This window comes from Emydura macquarii, unplaced genomic scaffold (assembly GCF_026122565.2).
Source record: "Emydura macquarii macquarii isolate MOO-44397 ecotype Brisbane River unplaced genomic scaffold, CSIRO-AGI_Emac_v2 contig_2531, whole genome shotgun sequence".
In the NCBI taxonomy this organism is placed as follows: Eukaryota; Metazoa; Chordata; order Testudines; family Chelidae; genus Emydura; species Emydura macquarii.
The window spans coordinates 3768334-3789571 of NW_027132668.1; the positions used below are offsets into that span (position 1 = coordinate 3768334).

Consider the following 21238-nt stretch of genomic DNA (forward strand, 5'->3'; position numbering starts at 1 on the left):
GGCCTGTACCCAAGTTCCCCTTGGAACTGGCTAGATATCTGAGGAATCCCATAGAACTTCTGTGGACCAGCAGTGAAGAGATTAATTTGGTCTGGTTAGTTTGCTCATTGGGGTTTTCAGCATATAACTTGAAACATGATGGATTATTTTCTAATCTTCATTCCCAATATAACCAAGAACTTGACAATGCCCCTTAAAATAAAAATGAATTTTTCTAGTGACCAACAACATGGAAACACTTGGAGGATTTAGATTGGCAGATGGTAACCTGCTGTATATGGGAAACAGATGTCTGGGATGCAAACATGGATACAGAAAACAGAAGTGACATTCTGAAAATACATAGAAAAAGATATATCATCTGTGCTTATGGTTTCCATACATCCAGGCATATAGTTTAAAGGACAATTGCCACAGTATTTTGGAATAATTTATTTACAATGCCTAGGATATCACTTTTCTGGCACGCTGCTTGGAGAATCATCCTGAATGCAATCCGTAAGGTGATCAGATACCATGGTGGTAGATGTGGTATAAGGACCTAGGTGGGTAGTATTGTATGAGTGGTAAGCGCATTTTTGCTCATGTAGAAAGTCAATGATGATGAAAATGATAGGGTTCACTTATCTGATGTTATAAAACCAGAATTGTATGGGACTGGAGGGCTTTTTTATATTTGTTAAATAATATGACCTGTGCAAACAGAACTGTGAACTAATTGTGTATGTGAGAGTCACCTGCACAAATTGTACTGTTCTACTAATTTTAGTTTTTAAAGGGGCTTCATTGCAGATAATAAGTAACTTATGTTGGGTACAAAGATTTCCAGAGTTGCTTTTTTTTTCTCTCTTTATTCTGCAAACTGATTTGCAGAGGTAACTGTGACAGGGAAATTCTTATTTTCTGAAAGGATGTGAGGTATAATTAACTTACTGATCTTCTCCAACTCCTGCTGAATATAGATTACTTCCATCTGAAAAGTGCATAAAGAGGGTATTCACTGTCTGACATGGCCATCATTCTTGAAGTTTATGCCAGGGGTCTCCTTCAGTGGATTGTTTTTCATGTTGTTATTCCACTACCAGCACATTTTGTGTGTCACGGTTTTCTTTGTAGCAAATCAAAACTAGAAATGGTGCCAGAGCAAAAGGTGTTGGATAGGAATACATATGTTGCAACAGTAGCTGTGCAAAGTTAAAATTAACATTTGTCCTGGCAGGTATGTTACTTTGTGACTTTTGTAAAAATAAACCTCTCCTGTGTTCTCTTAAGTTCTTACAGTGTTAGCTACATTTTGAGTTTAGACCTAGAAAGAATTACGTAAATGAAAAATAAACAGCATATGGCTGGATTAAAGTCATCCTTCACTGGTGAATTTAAAGCTTAAAAAAAAAAATTCATAGACTAGCCAACAGCTAAAGTCCATTCATGAATACATTTGGAGATACTAGGTCAGTTTTTCCCAACCAGTAATCTTTGTTACTAATTCATACCAGTTGTAGCATAGTGAGAGTCTTGTGTTCAGAAGTCGTCTTGTACTAGGCAAACACAGTAACTGAACTGAAATATTTGCAGGTAATATGAAAGTGGGAGGGATCAGAAACACTTTGGAAGGTCTGATTCAAAAATACAAGTTTGATAAATTAGAGAAACTGGCTGATATCAATGAAATAAGATTGAATAAAAAGACATAAATAGGTTCATGTCTGAGAAATAATTAAATTCACAAATATGGTATAGAAAAATGATAGATGATAGGTAGATGATTAAAAAAATAGCTCTCAGACAACTTTCCCATTTTATAAAAGCACTGTATAAATTTGAGGAAGGTAAGTATTATTTTAGTGTTAAATGAGGGGAAATTGATCTGTGAATTGAATTGCCCAGTGCTGCATACACATACCCAGAAAAGTTGCTGGTTCTCAGCTCTATTTTCAGTCCATTAAATCACACCAGTACCAAGACAGATAAGAAGCAGAAGGCAAAAATAATTAAAGTTAAATATCAGTCAGCAATGGTGCATTGTTACCAAAAAAAGGTTTAAATTAGGAATTACTTATAAAAGTAGTGTGTAAAACAATTCAGGTAACTATTACACTGTATCCAGTTCTGGGGAAGCTTGCGGCTGACAACTGCATTCAGCTGTGAGAACTGTATCTTTTTTTTTTTTTTTTTTTTAGTGGGGAGAGGAGAGAAGAATTATTATATTTTTCAATGTTCAGTAAGCTCTTCCTGTATGCAATTCTGGTCTCCCATGTTTAGATAGATGAATTCAAACTGGAACAGGTGGAGGGATAGAGTACTCATACTACAGGGAAGGATTTGACCCATCCCCTTTGGAGCAAGGTCCTACCAATGCATCTAATCCTAGCCTGGTAATGCTAAAATACTACCTGGCTGCTTATATTAGGCCAAAAGACAGTAACGCTTCAAATCCAACTAAGAACAGTATAGGTCAGAAGCCACAACAAGGTGTGTTTTAGATGGATATTGGTGCATGCCTTGAGTGTGTTTTGTGGGATGAGGCCAAAAGCAGAATGCCACTTGAAAACTGTTAGTTATATCTTAGGCTATTTGCTTTTCAAATCCCTTCCCACCCCCCGCCCAGCCATAGTTCATGTTGCTTTTTTGTTTAATTAAATTTGGGTTTCCATTTTTCTGAAGAGCATCAGTTTACAATGAATAGTTCAGCGAGCTCTGGCTAAAGGCAAGAACTTTGCCCTCTGATCTTCCAGAGAAGATACTTCATGATATAAGAACGTATCCCTATTAATTGTGAGCTGTTATTAGCAAAAATGAGGGCTAAAAACACTTACGGAAATCAATGTCTGCAAATGCTTCCAGATATTTCATAATAAATTAGATGAGAAAACAAAAAACGACACTCAGTTTTTTTCTCCAATTGCTGTTTCAGCCATAAAATCCCACAATATTTTGGACATGGTCAGCATTTTTATATAAGGCCATATGGAGTCTAAATTGACCCCTTTCCTAAATTATAGTTGAACTTAAAACTTCATTTTCAGAAGAATCCTTTTTGCTAGATTTTTAAATATGGCAATTGAGCATACACTAATTATTGCAGTGCATGACATTACTTTGGTCTTTTTACACAATTCAGTTACTACTCATTTCTGTTTGCTATTTTGGTGTGTCCATTTGAGGAGATAACCCTGCAAAGTCACTACTACTTCAGGGAAGTGGGTTGTATTTATATGGCTTATGTGGTTTTTTTTAAACTTTGGAAGCATTCTATTTATACTCTACTTTAGAAAATGTTGACACATTAAAAGTAATTAAAAAAATCACAAAAAAATTGAAGTTTTTAAAATGATTTTATTATTTGAAGAAATACAGTATGCAGTGTAATTTCAAATGATACTGACAATCAGACTTTGTACTTCACGCGATCATCTAGTCATGCAATAAAATACTTGTTACAGAACACTCCCACTTAAATGATTAATAATCATTTTCTCTTAGTTAAGGCATGGCACAGATCCTTCAACACTGATACAAACCCTACCTTCTCATCTCTTTCTACACACTTGACAGCACACTGCAATTACACATTCCAAGAACACGGGGCTTGAAATCCTGGTCCCGTTGAAGTCAAATGGAGTTTTGCCATTTACTTCAGTGGGTCAAAGATTTCATCCTGAATCTTTGTCTATGAAGTTAAAGCACAATAGCCATTGTAATCCTTCAAACATATCACTCTCTTACAGACTAAGCCGACTTTGTAAATTCAAATTTTCAGTGAAGAAAAAAAATGTTATGTCAATAACATCCAAAATGTTTCATATCTCAAGTCTTGCACTGATTTTGGTTAACTCTATTAATTCATAACCATCAAACACACATCTAGAGATTCTGAAATCATTTGTTGTGCCCCCTGACCTCCCTAACCCACCTCTGGATTTGGACAGTCTGGAGGGAAAAAAAGGTTATGTGATGTGAATGGTACTGAGAAACACAGAAGAATCAAGTCCTCATATGATTGACTAAAGCTAGTACACACCAACGCATATTTAAAAAAATACGTATTGCAAGCACAGCTGTTTTCCTCCTTGTTTTAATTTTTAAATATCTTTCCCACACTCTGGGCAAAGGATGTCATCCCTTTCTGTGAGGAAGCCACGGCCCACTAATGAAAGAGAACACTTCTTACAGTTAAAGCAGTCATTATGCCACTGCCGTTCTTCAAAGGAGATATACTTGGTTCCTCCGAGTCCTATTTAAAAACCAAAAGCAATAAGGAAAAACAATGGAGAACCAATCATCAGGTGACTTAGTGTAAGAATGCTATTTGGGGACTGCTACTGATATCTGATGTAAGGCAGTGAAAGAAACTTTTTGTGAGAGAGAATACCATTTCTGCTTTGCATTAGCCTAATTTTGACATCCTTACATGTGGTGAGGAGTATCTTAGGGCTTATCTCACTTTAAACACTACAGCTGCGCTTCTGTAGAGCTTCCGAGTAGACACTTCCCATGCTGACAGGAGCAGTTCTCCTGTCAGCGTAGGTAATCCACCTCCCAGAGAGGCAGTAGCTAAGTCAATGGAAGAATTCTTCCATCGATCTAGGGCTGTCTACATCAGGACTTAGGTCATCTTATCTATGCCACTCAGGGGGTGTAGATTTTTCAAACCCCTAAGTGACATAAACGATTCAATGTAATTTTCTAGCAAGACCAGCCCTTAATTTTCAAGCAGTCCCACGGCTTTCAAATCTATTACTCTCAGAATAAGATGCTACTGGATGTGAGTGAGAATGGAAGAACTGGAGTTTAAGTAATGGACTTGGGCCTTGACTAATGGATTTGACAGAGAAATGGGAATGTAATATATACCAAGGAGTCAGAACAGTGAGGAAGGACATGGGTTACAGAAATAAGATATTCAGTACAGGGATACATATGTCTTGGTAGGTTGAGTTTGTTTATTTTGATGTAAACTTGCTCCGTTGTGGAGATGCTGTTGAATTGGGATATAGCGATCTGAGTAAAGTGAAGGCAATGGCTTGACAAACAGTTTTGAGGAGGGTGAGTGTCAAGAAGGAGAAGCATGGGAAGAAAGTGCAAAAATATTTGAGAGAAAGAGGTGAAGGGGCCATCAAGGGTGACCTCATTGGTGAAGCAGAAACTGGGGGAATGTGAAAGGAGATAAGGGCCCAGATTTTGATCTGAGCTATGTGTGGCAGGACCTTGAAAGCAAGAACAAGCTGTTTGAACCTGATGCTGAGGGCACAGTACAGACCCAGTCAGGCAAGAGACTGAAAAGGGTGTGTGCAATGTGGTTGAAGTGACAGGTGAGAGAGGATTTTGGCAGGATTTTGGATAGTTGGGAGGAAAGAGACATTAGTGCCAAAAAGAGGGAGATTGCAGTATAAAGATGGACCGGAAATGTTGAATTTTGTTGATGGCAAAGAAACACTAAGTGTGTGATCCAAAGTGCACTATTGGTAATGGTAGGAAAGTGTTAACAGACAGGCAAAGAGTGAAGTGGCCTGGGGCAGTGCAATGTTAGTGCCAGATGAGAGAATCTATTGTTGTTCTGGCTCAGAACCTCAGTCTTGGACTGTATAACTCACATGTGCAAAGCGTCAGCCACCTCACATAGAGGATTATATTTTTATGCTTAGTGATGTTAATAAAGCACTGTATAATTGTTCTCTTTAATATTTTTATACTAGATGGCAGTGTCTCAAAGCCTTGTGATTTCTAGGCCCCTGTCCTGAAAATCCAGGAAATACTCCACTGCAGTCAAATATGAGGCATAATTAGATATACTTTCTATTGGCAGGAAAACTACTGTTGGTGAGTACAGTAGTGTCTCAGTAATAAAAGCATGTTGAACACCATATGGAGTATGTATGTCCTACTAAATGCATAGCTGTCTTAGGATCTGTCTACAGGTTCCCTGGAAATCAAATGAAAAGGAGAAACATTCAAAATAAGGACTCATTCCAATTTTTTCAAGATTCCAAAAACTGCACAAGTAAAAGTGCTCAAATTCACGGTACGATATAATTGGGATACTTGTTGGGTCTCTTAAATTAACCTGAAACCACTACACTTCTAACAAATATTTTTAAAATTAATTGCTTCTATATTTCTGAAGACCACAGTAGCAAGACACCTACCACTGATGGGGTTGGTGCATCCAGCACACTTTTTCGCATAGAGATTGCAGAAGCAGCTCAGGCAATATGCAAACTCATCCCGGGAGGTAAAGCGCTGTCCAGACAATTGCTTCTTACATCCAGTACAAACAAAGCACTCCTTGTGCCATGGCTGCTCCCGGTAAGTAACCCCTCCTGTAGTGATAGCCTGTGTTTGTTTTTTTCAAGAATAGAAAAGGTTTTGTGAGGTCACATTCTTACCAAGGATAACTTTATTTTTATTTTTTTAAATTTTAAACCAGGAATAACATGATTACTGGCAGGAACTGATCTTGAGAGGAAAGCTTTAGTTTGGGATAAGTGATTATCCTTCAGTATTTCCCAATTATGCAAAATCTCATCTTTAAACAACTCATTGCTCCCTGTTCATCTTGTAATCTTGCTCAAAATTGTCCTCTTTGTATAATAAAACCCTTACTCCAGTCTGCTTCATTATCATATTTCTTTCTTCTCCTTTCCTTGTACTCATCTCAACATTGGCCTTCTTTCTATGCTTTCACATAATCCTATCCCTGGTGGTGAAATAATTTATCTCTACTGCTTCTGCTGTCTGAAACAGCCTCCTTTTATTTTTCCTCCTCATCAATAGACCATTTAATTTAAAAAATGTGCTGAAAATCTCTCTCTTCTCCTTTGCTTGCATCTCTTTAGACCCAGTCCTGGGCATCCATCACAAAATGAGTCCTTACTTATTCAAACAATCCTACTGAAGTTAGTGACACTAAATTGCGTGAGCAAGGGATCAGCCACAAGACTTTGGGTTGCAGGATGAAATCATGAATTTATTTCTTCCCTGGGTATTTTTAAATTCTAATTCGCTATAGAATGGTGGTATGTGAATTGTAGGAAATATGTTGTGCAAACCATTGACCTGATCCTGCAAACACCTATTACTGAGTAATGACTTCAAAATGTTGATTTCAGAAAATATATGTTATAAACATGGTAAATCTTTCTTTTTTCCTCTTGATCTTTATGGTTGGGATTTCCAAGAGGACTCAGCATAGTTTAACTCAGCTCCTGTTGAAGTCAATGGGATAATATTGATTTCTATGGGAGCTGGGTTGGATCACTGCTGAGTGATTTAATTTGAAAATTTCACCCTGTGTGCCTTTCCCACACTCAGAGCTAAAGGTGCCATCCCTTTGTAGCAAACATCTTACAGTAGTAAGCACTGAGCTTCTTAATACGGGTTTTCAGAATTGGACCCTAAAACTGTACTGCATTTCCTAAGGTAAGTTGATTTTATCACTTTTTTCATAACATACTGATCTCACACACACAAAAACAAAAAACCCACCACCAATTTGGTAGGTATGACAAATTTCTAAATCTGAGATACATAAAATAAGAATAATACCTTCTTACACTGGACACACTGCATGGCAAACTGCTTTTCATAGCAGGGTACGCAGAAGTTTTGATTATCTTTGGGGATGAAGCTCTTTGTTCCAATTGGTTGTTGACAACGATGGCAGATAAAGCAGGTCTCGTGCCAGCTGTTGCCCTTGTACTCCATCTTGCGCGTACCTGTCATGAGATCAAAGCACAAGACGAAGCACTTCATGCTGACAGTTATAGCAGTTTTAACCATTGTTTGTGTTTTTGAAGTGGTTCTACTGATAGCTAGAATCTGTATAGCGATTAGATATAAAATCTATTCACTTTTCCAGTTAGCATAGGAAGGAGTTGGATGCTATTCACAGAGGAAGTTTCCAGAGTGTGTGAGTTGTGATAATGAGAAAGGAGTAGCTACTGCTAAAAACAGAGCCTCAAGCTGCCTTCAGATGGGACTGTGAAAATTTATTCATTAAGAATTCTTGTGAAATCTGCAGTATTAGCCTTACCTTCACTCTGTGCTACACCTTCTATTGAAGTCCTACTGTTATTCCTTCACTTAGTTTCTGCTTTGTGTTTGTGCCTTAGATACAAGCACAAGATGGTGAGTCCAGTGGAAAGGCCAATTATGTTAGTTCTTGGCCCTTTTCCAGTAAAATGTACTTACTAGTTGGGCTAGGACATACCCATCACATCTGCTCTATGCCTTTGAAGTCTATAACAAAATCTATAATACAATCTTCTGTGATTTAAATAGTGCAGCATTAGATCTTGTGAGCATCATTGGCTGGCTGCATTTCCATTCAAACTTTCTCTGAAATCAGTTGCCTTGAAACCATGCTTTTTGTTGAGAAATGAAGAACAAACTTGAGACAATCTTAGTTCTTTGGAGTCAGAAAACTAAGCCCTTTTCTTGCCCCAACTGAAGCAAGCATTTCAGAGGTGCATTTTCAACCATTCCAGATAATATCACAGGTATCATAGATGCTGCATTTTCATATGCAAACTTCTCCTTGCATTGATTCATATTTTTTTCTATGTCAACAAATTAGAACAGAAATCATCCAGGCCAGGAGCAAAATATATCTATTAAAGAAATGACTACGGTTTGTATTGTCAAACATAATGCATGGATCTTATATTTATGTTTAAAAGAATATCAATTTATGGCAATCAGGTATTATCTAGTGGCTCAGGGCCAGATTTGGCCCTTGAATGATTGATTTCAATGGATGCCAAAAGGATTTATCCAAGGGTCTTCCCACGTCTCCTCCCTCATATTTTAGATCTTTTCACAGTGTTTCATTCCTTCACTTATTTTTCTCATCTTATATTTCTAAAATGTGCCCTGAGACATATGATAGGACATATTTTTAAAAACCAAAAATTAAATAATAAAGCAATAATTGATTCACAGCAGCATAGCAAATATATTAATTGATAATTATCTGGCTTCATGACATTACAATGCCTCAGTGTTTATTTTATAAACGCACTATATTAATAATAATCTAATCATACACGTACTGCTTATGTAATTTTCAGATGAGATAGGAGCAACCAAATCAGTCACTGAAGAAAAAGAAATGTTGGGCTATTAATGAGAGGAGATCTGGAATCTGAGGCGGGTTGCATGCTGGAGTGAAATATTTGTTTTCACACCTTTGGTTGGGAGGCAAGATTCATTAGGCTCTGATTGGGCAGTGATGATAGTGAAACACAGTCCAGTGAGGCTCCCTTGTTAATTATATATCCACCAGACAGACGACAATGGGAGGTTAGCCTGCACGAGGCCCACACGATCTGCCTTTTAATTACTGTAGTGTCTAATGTAATGTCACAAAACTGCTTTATTAAATGTAAATTGAACATTTGGTGGAGCAAAATAAACAACAAGAGCAGCATCAACGATCATTTAGATATGCATCTAAGCTCTCCTGTCTGCTTTGGGTCTTTCTGAATTAGTCCTCCCAGTCATTGACCCTATTGCTGCTTCACCACTCCGACTAGCATATAGCACACTATGTAAGTGAGAAGACTGATGCTGCACATGTAGCTCTCTACACACAATGGTATATATGGTGTAGAGCAGCCTGATTACCAAGTGTGATGGCAGCACTAGCTGCGTACAGTAGACGGGTGTGGTTGCAAATTTTTTTGATTGACTGATTTCCTGTCTGGGTTGTAAGTTTAAAATAAACGGAGCACGCTGAACACTAGGGGATGACTACATGAAAACCCTTCCCCACAATTAAAAATGACATAATTAGCTATAGTTCTCAACTAATGAAACAGAAGTAATATATCTACACTCCTAAAAAAAAATACATAGATTGAAGATGTGGAGAGTGCAAATGTAGAACCCGGAGAGATTTTGGCTATCGGCTTTTAAGTACATTTGCATGATTTCTATTTGTACATCCTATCTTATATCCCATGGCCCTCTAATTTTTATGTCACAGCCTGTCAGGCACACTTGCCAACTTTTACATGGTTGACATGAGTGTGTCAATTCAGAAATGATTTAGCTGAAGTAACATCATTTCAATGATCATTACCAGGCATGCATGTGGATTTCTGAATTTTAAGAGTAAAAACTGTTTTTGTCTATTTCCAGACCCAACCTCAACCTCTACCCTTTTAAGCCTTTAAATTGTTATGGAATGGTGTGGCATTGTAAACTACAGAGCGTATTTCAGTGGTCTGTTACCATATGCCCACATTTCAGGCTGTTGAGAGCCAGCTGGTTTTTGGCTAGCTGAACTTGAAAGGGAAACAGTTCTATCTCTTTAGATTCTCTGCTCAATAGCACTTTGGAGGCAACCTGGATGCTTTTTTCAGTTAAAAAGCTAAACTGGAGGTATTTAGTTCCCGATTTAGCAATTTATAAGGCCCTACTTAAAATGCAATAGTGTGCAAGTTGTGGATTCTGCAATATTAGGCTTCCATCGCAATTTTGACAGCGGGAGCCCCACTGTGTGTGGGCTGAAAGTGGGAGTTCCCACTGTCAGTCCCAGGTGCCTGACAGAGGAAGCCCCTGCTCTTAGCCTTGCTCTCATCCCTAAGCAGCTGACAGGGGAAAATTGCGGAAAAATGATAATGGACTTAATTACCACAAATAATAACGTCCATTATTCCTGTTCCGCAATTTTCCATGGCTTCTCCATAACTCAGCTGCAATTTTATGACAATCATCCCGCAATTCAAGTGGGTTTTAGTGATTTAAGTAAAAAGTTAAACTTTACAAGTACTCTAGTTCTCTTCAAATGGCAGCAGCCAAGCAAGATGGTGTACGAGAAAGAAAGACAAAAGCAGGCAGGCAAGGTGTTGTAAGAGCTTTGGCTGTCCAGGCTGCATAAAACTTTAATATATCATTTATAAATTGATTATGGTACTATGTGAATGCTTATGAATAAAATTGAATTAAAAATAGAACTGAGACTGACTCCCCCCCCGTTCTCTTATTAATCCATTTCATTTGCAAAATAGATGTATGGAGATATATTCTGTAAATTAGTGATCTGGATAACTTAAACCATAGGTTATAACGTCCCCAACTGGCCCATCAGATTATGGCTTAGGACATTCAGTATTGTAAAGATATTTGTTACAAAGGATGCTGGGGTTAGTTTTGATATTTGACCCAGCTTTTTGTGTGTATGTGTATTTGAGCCAATTTCCTGCCATTGCAGGGGCCTTGGGAATTTGGACATCTTTGTCTCTCCTGCTGTCTCCCAGTGGCACACAGTTTAATTTCCTGAGGACTGAAATACTTTAGTGTACCTAAAGTCTTTGTGCTTAATATAAGGGCATCTGGATGAAAATGAATGGCCTGTGATATACAGGAGATGGTTACTTCTGGCCTTTAAACCAAATGAAATGAAGTTCAGAGACTGTCAATGGCTTGAGTGGGGTTTGGGGCAAGCCTTTAAAGTACAGCCAAAAGAAAAGTGGCATATCCTAACCTGGCATGATAGTCTTCTTGCACTCATTGCATTTGGAAGAGTATTCATTGGAATAGCATTCAGTACAGAGTAGATGTTCCTCTTTTGCAGCAAAAGGTTTGTCCACCAATGAGTTCTTGCATTGGAAGCAATGGAAACAGGTTTCATGCCAGTGCCGGTCCTTGTAGGACAGATCCTGTAGAAATCCAAAACCACAGAGTAAACAGAATAATAATTTACACAATTGGAAGCTGAGAGAATGCAAGCATATCCAAGTCTGAATCATGTAGCCAGGATTTGAGGTTTATTCATACAGCTCAGGAAAACAAATTGTCTTGCTTGATGATGACTGATTTGCTGTGGTTACTCAAAAGGGCAAAAGACAATTCTGTCTCCTTTTCAATAGGCTTTAAACAAAAAACAACAACAACAAAACCCGCGTAACCTTTGCTTTTTGTAGTGTTGCAGAGAAACAAGTAGTCTCATTTAGGTATTTCCCCTGAGAATAAAGTTACGAACAGAAATATAATTTGTTTCCCAGCTCTATCTTGGGCATTGCTGTCTTCTAGGTCATTCCTTCCTAATGTGGCTCTTGGCAGAAATCTTTGTTCCATATTCATCTCCTGTGTTAATTCCATTTATTAATAGATTTACACTAAGGATCAAATTGACCCTAACTCTTTCCACTTTTTAGGACTAGAATTAAACTTTGCTAAGCTTTAGTTCAGTTTTACCTAGATGCTAAAGATGGGTCTGAACTGTCGCTACCACTTTGCTGTTACTTACGTTGCTGCTTTGTAAGGGGTGCCCCAAATAGATGGGATATAGCATCATTTCTGTAGGTACCACTCTAGAACAGTCTGATACTGGGATCAGGATCAGATATTGGGATATTCCTTCCACTGAAACATCAGTGCAGAAAATGATTTCAAGGATGGTCCTTCTAGGAATGACTAAAAAAACCAAGTCCGCAGTAAAGATGGTCCATATGGTTTGTCCCACAACACCCAAAATCTTTGGTGTTTCAGACAAAACCCAGATCCAAACCATCCTGGTTTTGCAAAATAAATCTCAACCGAAAAGATTTTGCACAATAAATAAATAAATAAATAAAAGGGCAGCAAGCCGTTACATTTTTGCCCCCTCTCTTCTCCATTCATCTCATCTCCTCAGGCTTTGGGCATTTGGATAAAATGGGTCCTAAACCAAAACCTGATGATCAGATTTTGCAAAACCCAACACCCTCAGTTTTGTCCATTCCCATTGTGCACCAGGAAGGAACTAAATTTGGGGTGCACTATCACCCTCGACTATATGCAGGTATCCTCAAAATGCCTGACCTGCCTGCAGGCATAGCCAATACCCCAAGATGTCATTTTCTATGATCCCACTTCTAGAAGTACTATACCACTGTAAATGCAGTATTTGTGGAAGTGGCACAACTCAATCAATATACCAGACAAGGCACTATCACTCCACTCTTAATGGCAGCACTTCTGAGATTGTGACTCAGAAACATTTATATTTCAGTGCTGTTCAAAGGGAAAGCATAGGCAGAATAATCAGAATGTTTGACTTACCACAGGGCATTTACCTCTAGCCTCTAAATGTATAAGTTCTCACAGTTTGTACTGATTCCTGTATCATGAAAAGGCAATTTTTAAAATCCTCTGGAAAAACTAACCTTTCACTTTCCATTTAAAGATTCACTAATAATTTGGACAAACTACTTGCACTAAATTATGTTGGTGAACAGAAGAGAGAAGAATGAACCAAGGAATGTCAGCATTTTTCTACAGTCAATCAGACAGAACATTAACAGCACAGTGAGAAAATCATGTTTGAACACCTGCCCTGCTTACCTCAACTCCCCCAAAATCTCTTTTCAAATAGTAATTGAGGATGTTCTTGTTTTTCCAACTCTGAGGTCACACAAAGTGTAATACCCATATTCTTATTTCACTGTTTTCAAAGACTTATTCATACAACTTGCTCTGTTCGCATCAGACAAAACCACCTGAAACCAACCAGTTTCTGATCCTTAAATATCAGATTTTCTAACATCAAAATTTAAAAAAAACTAACTTGTTGAAGAGATTAGTATTTACATTTCTTTCTTTAAAAGAAGTTGAACAACCTCTAATCATGATCTCAAAGGAATAACATTTTTCATGGAAAAGTGCAACCTATAGCCAACAGAGAATTTTCCAAAATGTGAAATTTGCTTGCTGAAAAATGGAATGACAGCAAATCTATTTTTCTTTATTGTCTTTTGTGAAACTGAAGGCATTTTTAAACTTAGGAAACTGACAAAAATAAGGATTTTTCTCCTTGTTGCTGTGTTCTTCAAAGTATTTTTACCTCCAAAGTTGGTATCTAACTGCTTTTTTTTTTTTTCTTCTTGCTTATATAAGCCTCACCAAAAAATGTAATGTGCACTTTTTTAGGTTGGAAATAACAAAGCCTATGCTTTCCCTTTTCTTTAACAATGAAATGTTCTCTAGAGTCATCAAAACTAAGCAAAGATAGGTTAAATCTTGAAATGTAGTGTATACATATTGGCTTAGATAAAATGCTGAGCTGTGGTTGAGTTGCATGTGTAACTGTGACTTGAAGCCAAATTGTCCTATCACTCGCCCAGTCCCCGGTGTAAGTTAGAGCATCCTCAGACCTGCTCTAATTTACATTGGCTGTTCACAAATGCGAAGAGCTGTTCCAGCAGCAGGGATCATGGGTATAAAGACACACTATCCATCCTCACTGCATAGATGAGGCCAGAAGGGAGTGACATAGAAGCCACTATCATGTCTGTATGACATCCAAGGATCCCCCCCTGCACTAGAAGGCATCCTTAAGAGACTGGTTAAGCTGACTTCATAGCTGTTTTGTGTAACCAACGTGGAATAAATCAGCCTGAGTGGAGATGAGGATTTGGCCCATTGTGTCCATTGACTCTGATTTTTAACCTAATCGCCAATATTGTGGTTGCAACTTTAGAGGCTGTTTTTGAAAATGTATGCTTCAGCTTGTGCAAACTGACGTACAGTTGAGAGTTTGTTATTCTATTGATGTGAGATGCAAGCAGCCTACTTAATTAGATGAGAAATGTAGAAGGATTACCATGGATGGATCATGGGTCTGTTGAAACTGTGTGTGTGTGTTTGTTTTTACTGGTTAAAGCAGAGGGGGGGAATTGCATGCCTATGCAGAGCTTAAATAAAACCTGTAGCAGAATCTACGGGGAAAATATTTAGCACTTAAAAGTAAGTTATTTTTCTTCTGAGCTCAAAAAATAATCTTCCTGCCCTAGCTGGTTTCATTTGATGATTAACACCCCCCCACACACACCATTTTAATAGTATGAATTCGAAGCAAGATGGGGGTGTTTCTGAGCCTGATCTTTCCTCTGTTAAGGTCAATCCTGAATTACATACGGTTGTCCTCAAAGCAAATTGCTCCAAGTCAAGCCTTCTTAAGTGAGGGTGAGATCATATTTTTTCCATAATTCTTCCATATTTTACACATTCAGGATTCAATATATTTTTCCTCCTCTGTGATATGACTATAGGCGAATAATGTATGTTAACTGAAAAAAACCTGTAAGATTAGAGTTACCAGGCTTTATAAGTATAAATCCCTTATTGTCTTGAAACAGTATTGTTTTTAGTCAGGCTTTATTACTCAAGCCATAGTGTATTACTTTTTCCACTGAACTTGGTCTCCACAGAGACCACAATAGGAAGAAAGAGATTAGAGAGGCTATGAACAAGAAAGTAACCAAATATGTTTGTATTCATGAATTAGTGGAAACATCAGCATTTTTACTAGAAACAATGTTCTCCTTAGACTCTGAGGCAGGAAGAGTAGGTATGATTTTGAAGTGTTATGTAAATTTTTGGTGTACAGGTCCTGTGACTGTTAAAACCAACACCTCACTGCTTAGAAAATGTACAGGTGAAGTGTCTTGGTGTTTCTTCCTCACAGCACAACACAACACAGGATACAAGTCAGATTTTCAGTGCCAAAGCAAAATAAGAATTGCAGCTCAGCAAAGGATTGAGATTTAATTAAAGTGTTGTGAAAATAACCTTCTTGTTCCATATATTATTGGTAGCTTCATTTTCTGTTTTCAGTGCATATTTAAGACTGACCCTTTTGATTAATTTCTGGCCCACATGCTGACACAGTAGCCTTCCACAACAATCCCCTTTTAATTTTTTTCTCAGATTTTTCAAAGAGAATTTTTTCCTTTATAGGTCTTCTTATGGTCTGCCTTAGAAAGGTGAGGAGTTGTAGGTATTTTCTGTATTATTGCTGTTCTCTGTGCCAGAGACTGCAAAGAAGCTATTTTAAAAAAAATTATGAAGAATGATAAAATCAACTCAAAAGTCAAATCTAAGCAATTAAGCAAAGGTGAACATCTGAGTTTTTGAAAATTCTAGAGGAATTTCCAGAAAGAATGTTCAGTGTTTCAAGCAAGGGTGGGAAAAACAAAAGTTGTAGCACAAATCCACCAGTGACTCAGGCTTTGAAACGTAAGCCTATTTTTCTTAATACAAATTCACTCTTTTTTTTTAAGAGACAATCTTAGGAAGCTGTTGGCATATGGATAATGTGCAATGGCTTTGAAAGCAACACCAGAGCATTTTTCTAAGGTCTGCCAGTGCCTCCTGCCATTCAGTATACAAAGTTTTTAATCTGCCTGTCAGAGTTTTATAAACATTAGCTAGAAACTTTCACAGATAACATGATGGCCTCAGCCAGATGTATTATTAACACCACATGTTGTCATTTAGTTAATTGTGTTTCTGTGAAAACCAATATTTCAAATAAAGTACCAATCTGTATAATTTGTTAATTATATTCAAAGTCATTCATGAAAATACTATAAAGAGATTGCAAGTTTAAAAAAAACCTTTCGATTTAAGTCCAAAAAGGTTTTCTTCGGTCTAGATGTCTTTAAAGAGGCAATTTAGTGGATAGTGTTATGCATTGCTGTGTTGGAGACCCAGAGCCTGACTCTCCTCTCACTTGCACCTATTTTACACCTCTTTGACTCCAAAGGGGCTACTTCTGACTTACACTGGTGTAAGTCAAAGGAGGATCAGGCCCCCACTGCCTTGAGCACTGTGTAGTCACGTATACCTGTGCAAAGTGGATATGAAGTGCTTTCAAAGCAAATACGTCAATCATACATGTGGTAACATTTTACACCCACTTTCCACAGCTGAAAAAGACTCCTCAAAGCAGTGGAGAATGAGGCACCCAAATCCTCTTTCCAGTTCTGGTCTCTGGCATATCTGGCCATCAGGCTGTAGGACCCTGAGGAAACAGTGCACTGAGCCACTTGGCCACTGATAACAGAAAAGTGCCATGCAGGACTAAATTAACCCATCTCTGGGCCCTAAGCAAACATACATGTCGGGCCACTACCTTCTAATCTGACCCTCTGCAGCAGGTCACAACATCACTCACTCAAATTTAGCTCAGCTTCCACACCACAATTTGACTGAGTGGTGTTGCGACCTGGTGCACAAAATTGCAGTGCTGCTCAGATCTGGCCCAGCCATTTCTTCATTGTGACAAGGAGCAGCTGGGCCAAATTGCCCCTGCTCTCCCGCTCCCCAAATTTGGGCTCTAAGCACAGGCCTAATTTGCCTATACATTAATCTGGCCCTATGCCTGAAGCAACAGTGAACTCTTTGCCAGCTCCAGAGGGACTCCTCAGATTAGTAGAGTGGCAATGGCTGTGACAAAGGGCCTACAGGGCATAACAGAAGTCTATAAACAAATGGAGATTCTCAGGACTCCATCGGCAACATTGAGGACTGGAAAAAATATAAGGTCTTGATTCTGTTCTCACTTCCACCAGTGTAACTTCTGTGAAGTTACTCTTTATTTATACTGGGATAATGAGAGGAGAATCAGGTCCAAAGGGTATTTCTTAAATGTATCAAATTCTAGTTTGAAAATTTTCAGCTGTATAGAGGCTAACCCTGAACAAGAAAACAAGTACAGATGCTACATTGGCCTTCAGTTTTTATTTTATGTGCAATAGATAAAATTATTAAAATAAGCTTCATTCTAAACTCGCATCACAAGGCTTGTTAATATTTTTATAGAGTTTTTTTTGGGAGGGGCGGGGGGCAGGGAGGAGAACTATTTTAAGACCTATTTTAAGGTTAGATACGTACTGCAGTAATAAGAACACTACAATAGTAGATATGATTTGTCTGTTTTGTTATTCTTTCAAATGACTTCTGAGAAGTCTTTACTGAGAAAGTCTCATTTGCTATACTGCAGTAACACTCTCCATAAAGACATGTTTGTGTCTTTTCTTTATGCTTAGAAAAAACCCCCATCATCTGAAATATTAAAATGTTATCTACCTTTATCTGCCATTAAAGAGTGTCTAGTTTAAAAACACAGAAGATGTATATTGGGTAACATCCACACTCCCTAAATCCATAAATCTGAGTTGAAAAGTTCATCCTGATTAATTCCTGAATACTGTGTCTGAGATTTGTTGAACCCAGTCCAAGTTTTGGGATTCTTGAATGTCAACACATGGAAATATCTTCTCAGGGGATTAGAAAGAGACCTTAGAATAAAAGTGCATTCTAGAGAGGGGGAGTAATATGATTTCAGTTTATCAGGTCAGTCAGACCCCCTTCCTTCCCTATTCTGAGTGTTTATGAGCTATAGGAAAGTTGGCACTGAATTTATCATTTTTCAGATTATTCCCTGTTCCCTGCCATGGGTAGCAAAACATTTTTACCTATTTAAAGTCTCCTAAAGGGGCCCTCCCACTGACTTTTCAGTTGGGATGGATGTGACACAGATGCCCACTGAGGGTTTGGTGAGACTACTTTTTGTCAGCAGCTCTTGTCAGGTCTGACATACTTATTGCACCTAACACACTGTTGTCATAATCTGTATCTAAAAAAGTGTCGTAGAGTATATCATTTGAGGACTAATGACACCCTGGTGATTAATATCATTGTGAAATGTGTGTGTTAACACTATATGAGGAATTATGGATATTCAATGAGTTCTGTGACCAAAGGGAGAAAGAGGTTATCTCCCAGACAGGAGGGAAGGCAGCTACCTACCTATCTCCAATATAAATTAAGATAGGTGTGACCAAAGATAAAGTAAAGCACATTTACATGCAAGGTAAACAAAGCCATCAGGTGAACACTGACCACTTAACAATTTCAGTGGGGGGATGAAAGCGTGCACCCCCAGGAAACCTTTCTGCCTTTTGAAGCAGGGTCAATGAACTTTGGGAAGAGATAAGTAGAGAGAAAAAGCCATTTTGGCATCCATCACTTGAGGCATTAAAGAGGTCAGAGCTCTTGAAATCACTGAACATTGGATCCTTCAACCAAGGGGATTGAAGTCTCTGGGAACTGAGTAAAGATAAGAAACTTGCTGAAATTAAGTTTTAGCCTATTTTTATTTTTGTTTGCTTGTAACCCTTTCTAGCTTTACTCCTTATACTTGGTTTCACATAAACATAGGACTCTTTGTTTAATAAACTTGTGTCACTCTTACTATAAACCACTTCAATGCTTTGATTAAAACAGAGTGTTTGTCAAACCCTGGTTAAATTAATGAGCTGCTGTTTATTGTCTCTTTAAAGGAACAGCGAACTTAATAACTTCTTTGAATGTTCCTGGAGACGGCTGGACACAGCAAGGTAGACAGCTTGGGGGAAATGCGGGACTAGTGGGTGTTGGGGGGTCACCCTAAAAAAAGTAACTTGGAGGTGGAAGCCAGCGTGTGATTTCAACGTTTGTCTGCTGATCCTAGGGTTCCAGGACTAGAACCCAGGGCAGAGGGTGAGCTGGGAGTCCGCTACCAGCCTTGGTAAGTTGGCGTGAAACTCCACAGACATAAGGGAATAAGAATGATTTAAAACACTGAGAGAAGTATGGGAGGACCATTAGACCCGAGGTCAGATGCCAGGGACCTGACAGAAGGTCTTGGAATTATTATTATATTCTGTTATCCCAGAAATGGGGTGGGACTAAAATATGACCTGGTTGGAGGGCTGAATCACTAGACCAGGCAGACTTCTACAGCTCCATAGCAACCATTGCCAGAGGGAACTAGAGAGGAAACAGCTGCTACATCATGTTCTGCTGAAAAGGGATCTGTCAGTGGTGAGTCCACCCTACTACGGGGAATTCCTGGGTAGCCAGTTAAGTTAAGTGTCTGTGGACACTTTCTGCTGCAAGACTGTCTGAGACATGCATGTTGTCTCTTTTGTAGCTCCCCTGGCCCCATGTTACTTTGGTGGTATTTTTATTGTTAAATGACCAGTTGAAGTATTAACATTTATCACTTGGAAAGAAATTCAATAACATTTTAAACCTATTAAACCCAAGGTTGATGCTCTCAGTTTCCCCTAGATTGTAAAAAATACTCTCCAGTTTTCGCCTGAAGCACTTTACTTGCATTTAAATAATCCTAACACCACCTGTGTAAAATAGGTAATTATTAATGGTCTCTTTTAACCCATAGAGAAACTGAGGCAGAGAGGTTAAACTCCAAGTTTTCAAAAGTGACCCTGTAATTTTGGGTACCTCACTCTTTGGGTGTCCAGTATTACAAACCTAGAGCCTCAGGTTCAGAGATGCTGAGCATCCACAACATCAGTCAATGGGAGCAGTGGTTACTCAGCATCTTGGAAAAGTGTGTCTAGCCATAATTAAGATAGGCATCCAAAATTAATGGATATTCTTGGAAATCTGAACTGAAGCACTTCCTGACAGGTATTGAGCACCTTCAATTCCCATGGATCTCCAAGGTGGTGCTTAGCACTTTGGAAGATCAGGTTGGTTCTTAATTACCTAGTTGTTAAGATGTTATGGGGCAGACATTTTCCACCTAGATCCCTTTTCTCCTGTCATGTTGCAGGGATCCCTTGGGGAGGTTGCATGCTTTATGTAGGGAACAGACCTATCCAGTCTATTTTGATAGACGTGGTGTCAATGAAATACAAGTCCAAGGTACCTTGCAATCACAGCCAATTGGTTTCTTGCATTCTTCACACGTGTTGGAGTAAAGGCTCTCATAACATTTCACACAATAGGGGCTTTCCTCTCTCAGGATATACTTCTTGCCAAACAGGGACTCCTTGCAGTAGTGACAGTCAAACCGTTCAGTCATTCTGGTGTCTAGAATCCTGACCTGTCATGAAGAAGAAAACAAGCCAGTTCAGATTTCTGTCTTATTATATTCATCTCCAATGAAAGAAACAAGATGGTATATATCACCTTCAGATCTATTGTATTGTACTACACCTATACTTAATTTAATGCCAAGTGGCTTCAACACCTTTTTATTAATTAATGAATTAAATCCTCAGTGAGGGAGAATTAGGAACATAAGGATGGCTGTTCTGGATCAGACTGAGGTTCTTTCTACTCCAGCACCCTGTTGCTGATAGTAGCTGGTACCAGCTGCCTCAGAGGAAGGTGCAAGCATCTTCATAATGGACAGTTATGAAATAATCTGCCCATGGGAAGTTTTCTTCTTCTTGTAATGCTTACAAAGTTTGATTCAGCAGAATGATCTTGTATAGTGAACAACCTGGTTAGTCTGAGCTGTTTCATCCAGTGACCGAGTTGAGCATTTCTTGCCGTGAAGTGTTTTCAAGCTATTTTGTGGATTATGTCACTTCGATTTGAAGTGAGCTTTCTGCACATATAGCCATAGTTGAGGACAAGTATGTGAGGACTGCTTTGAGCAGGGGGTTGGACT

General features: G+C 38.5%; 1 protein-coding gene across 9 annotated transcripts in view; it reads right to left on the minus strand.

Annotated features, from left to right (window-relative positions):
* Positions 1–3316: 3316 nt before the first annotated feature.
* The window catches only part of FHL2 (four and a half LIM domains 2), a 45523-nt gene continuing 27601 nt past the window's right edge, over positions 3317–21238 (minus strand). For 8 of the 9 annotated variants that reach the window (XM_067563599.1, XM_067563598.1, XM_067563601.1 and 5 more), the window contains 5 exons: positions 20489–20665; positions 11489–11663; positions 7546–7715; positions 6147–6333; positions 3317–4234 (listed from right to left, as the gene is read on the minus strand). In XM_067563599.1, the coding sequence (XP_067419700.1) occupies positions 4083–4234; positions 6147–6333; positions 7546–7715; positions 11489–11663; positions 20489–20644 (840 nt within the window). In that variant the 5' untranslated portion in view covers positions 20645–20665 and the 3' untranslated portion in view covers positions 3317–4082. Of the gene's footprint in view, positions 5924–6146; positions 6334–7545; positions 7716–11488; positions 11664–20488; positions 20666–21238 lie in introns of all 9 variants that reach the window. The other variant, XM_067563602.1, reaches the window with a different exon arrangement.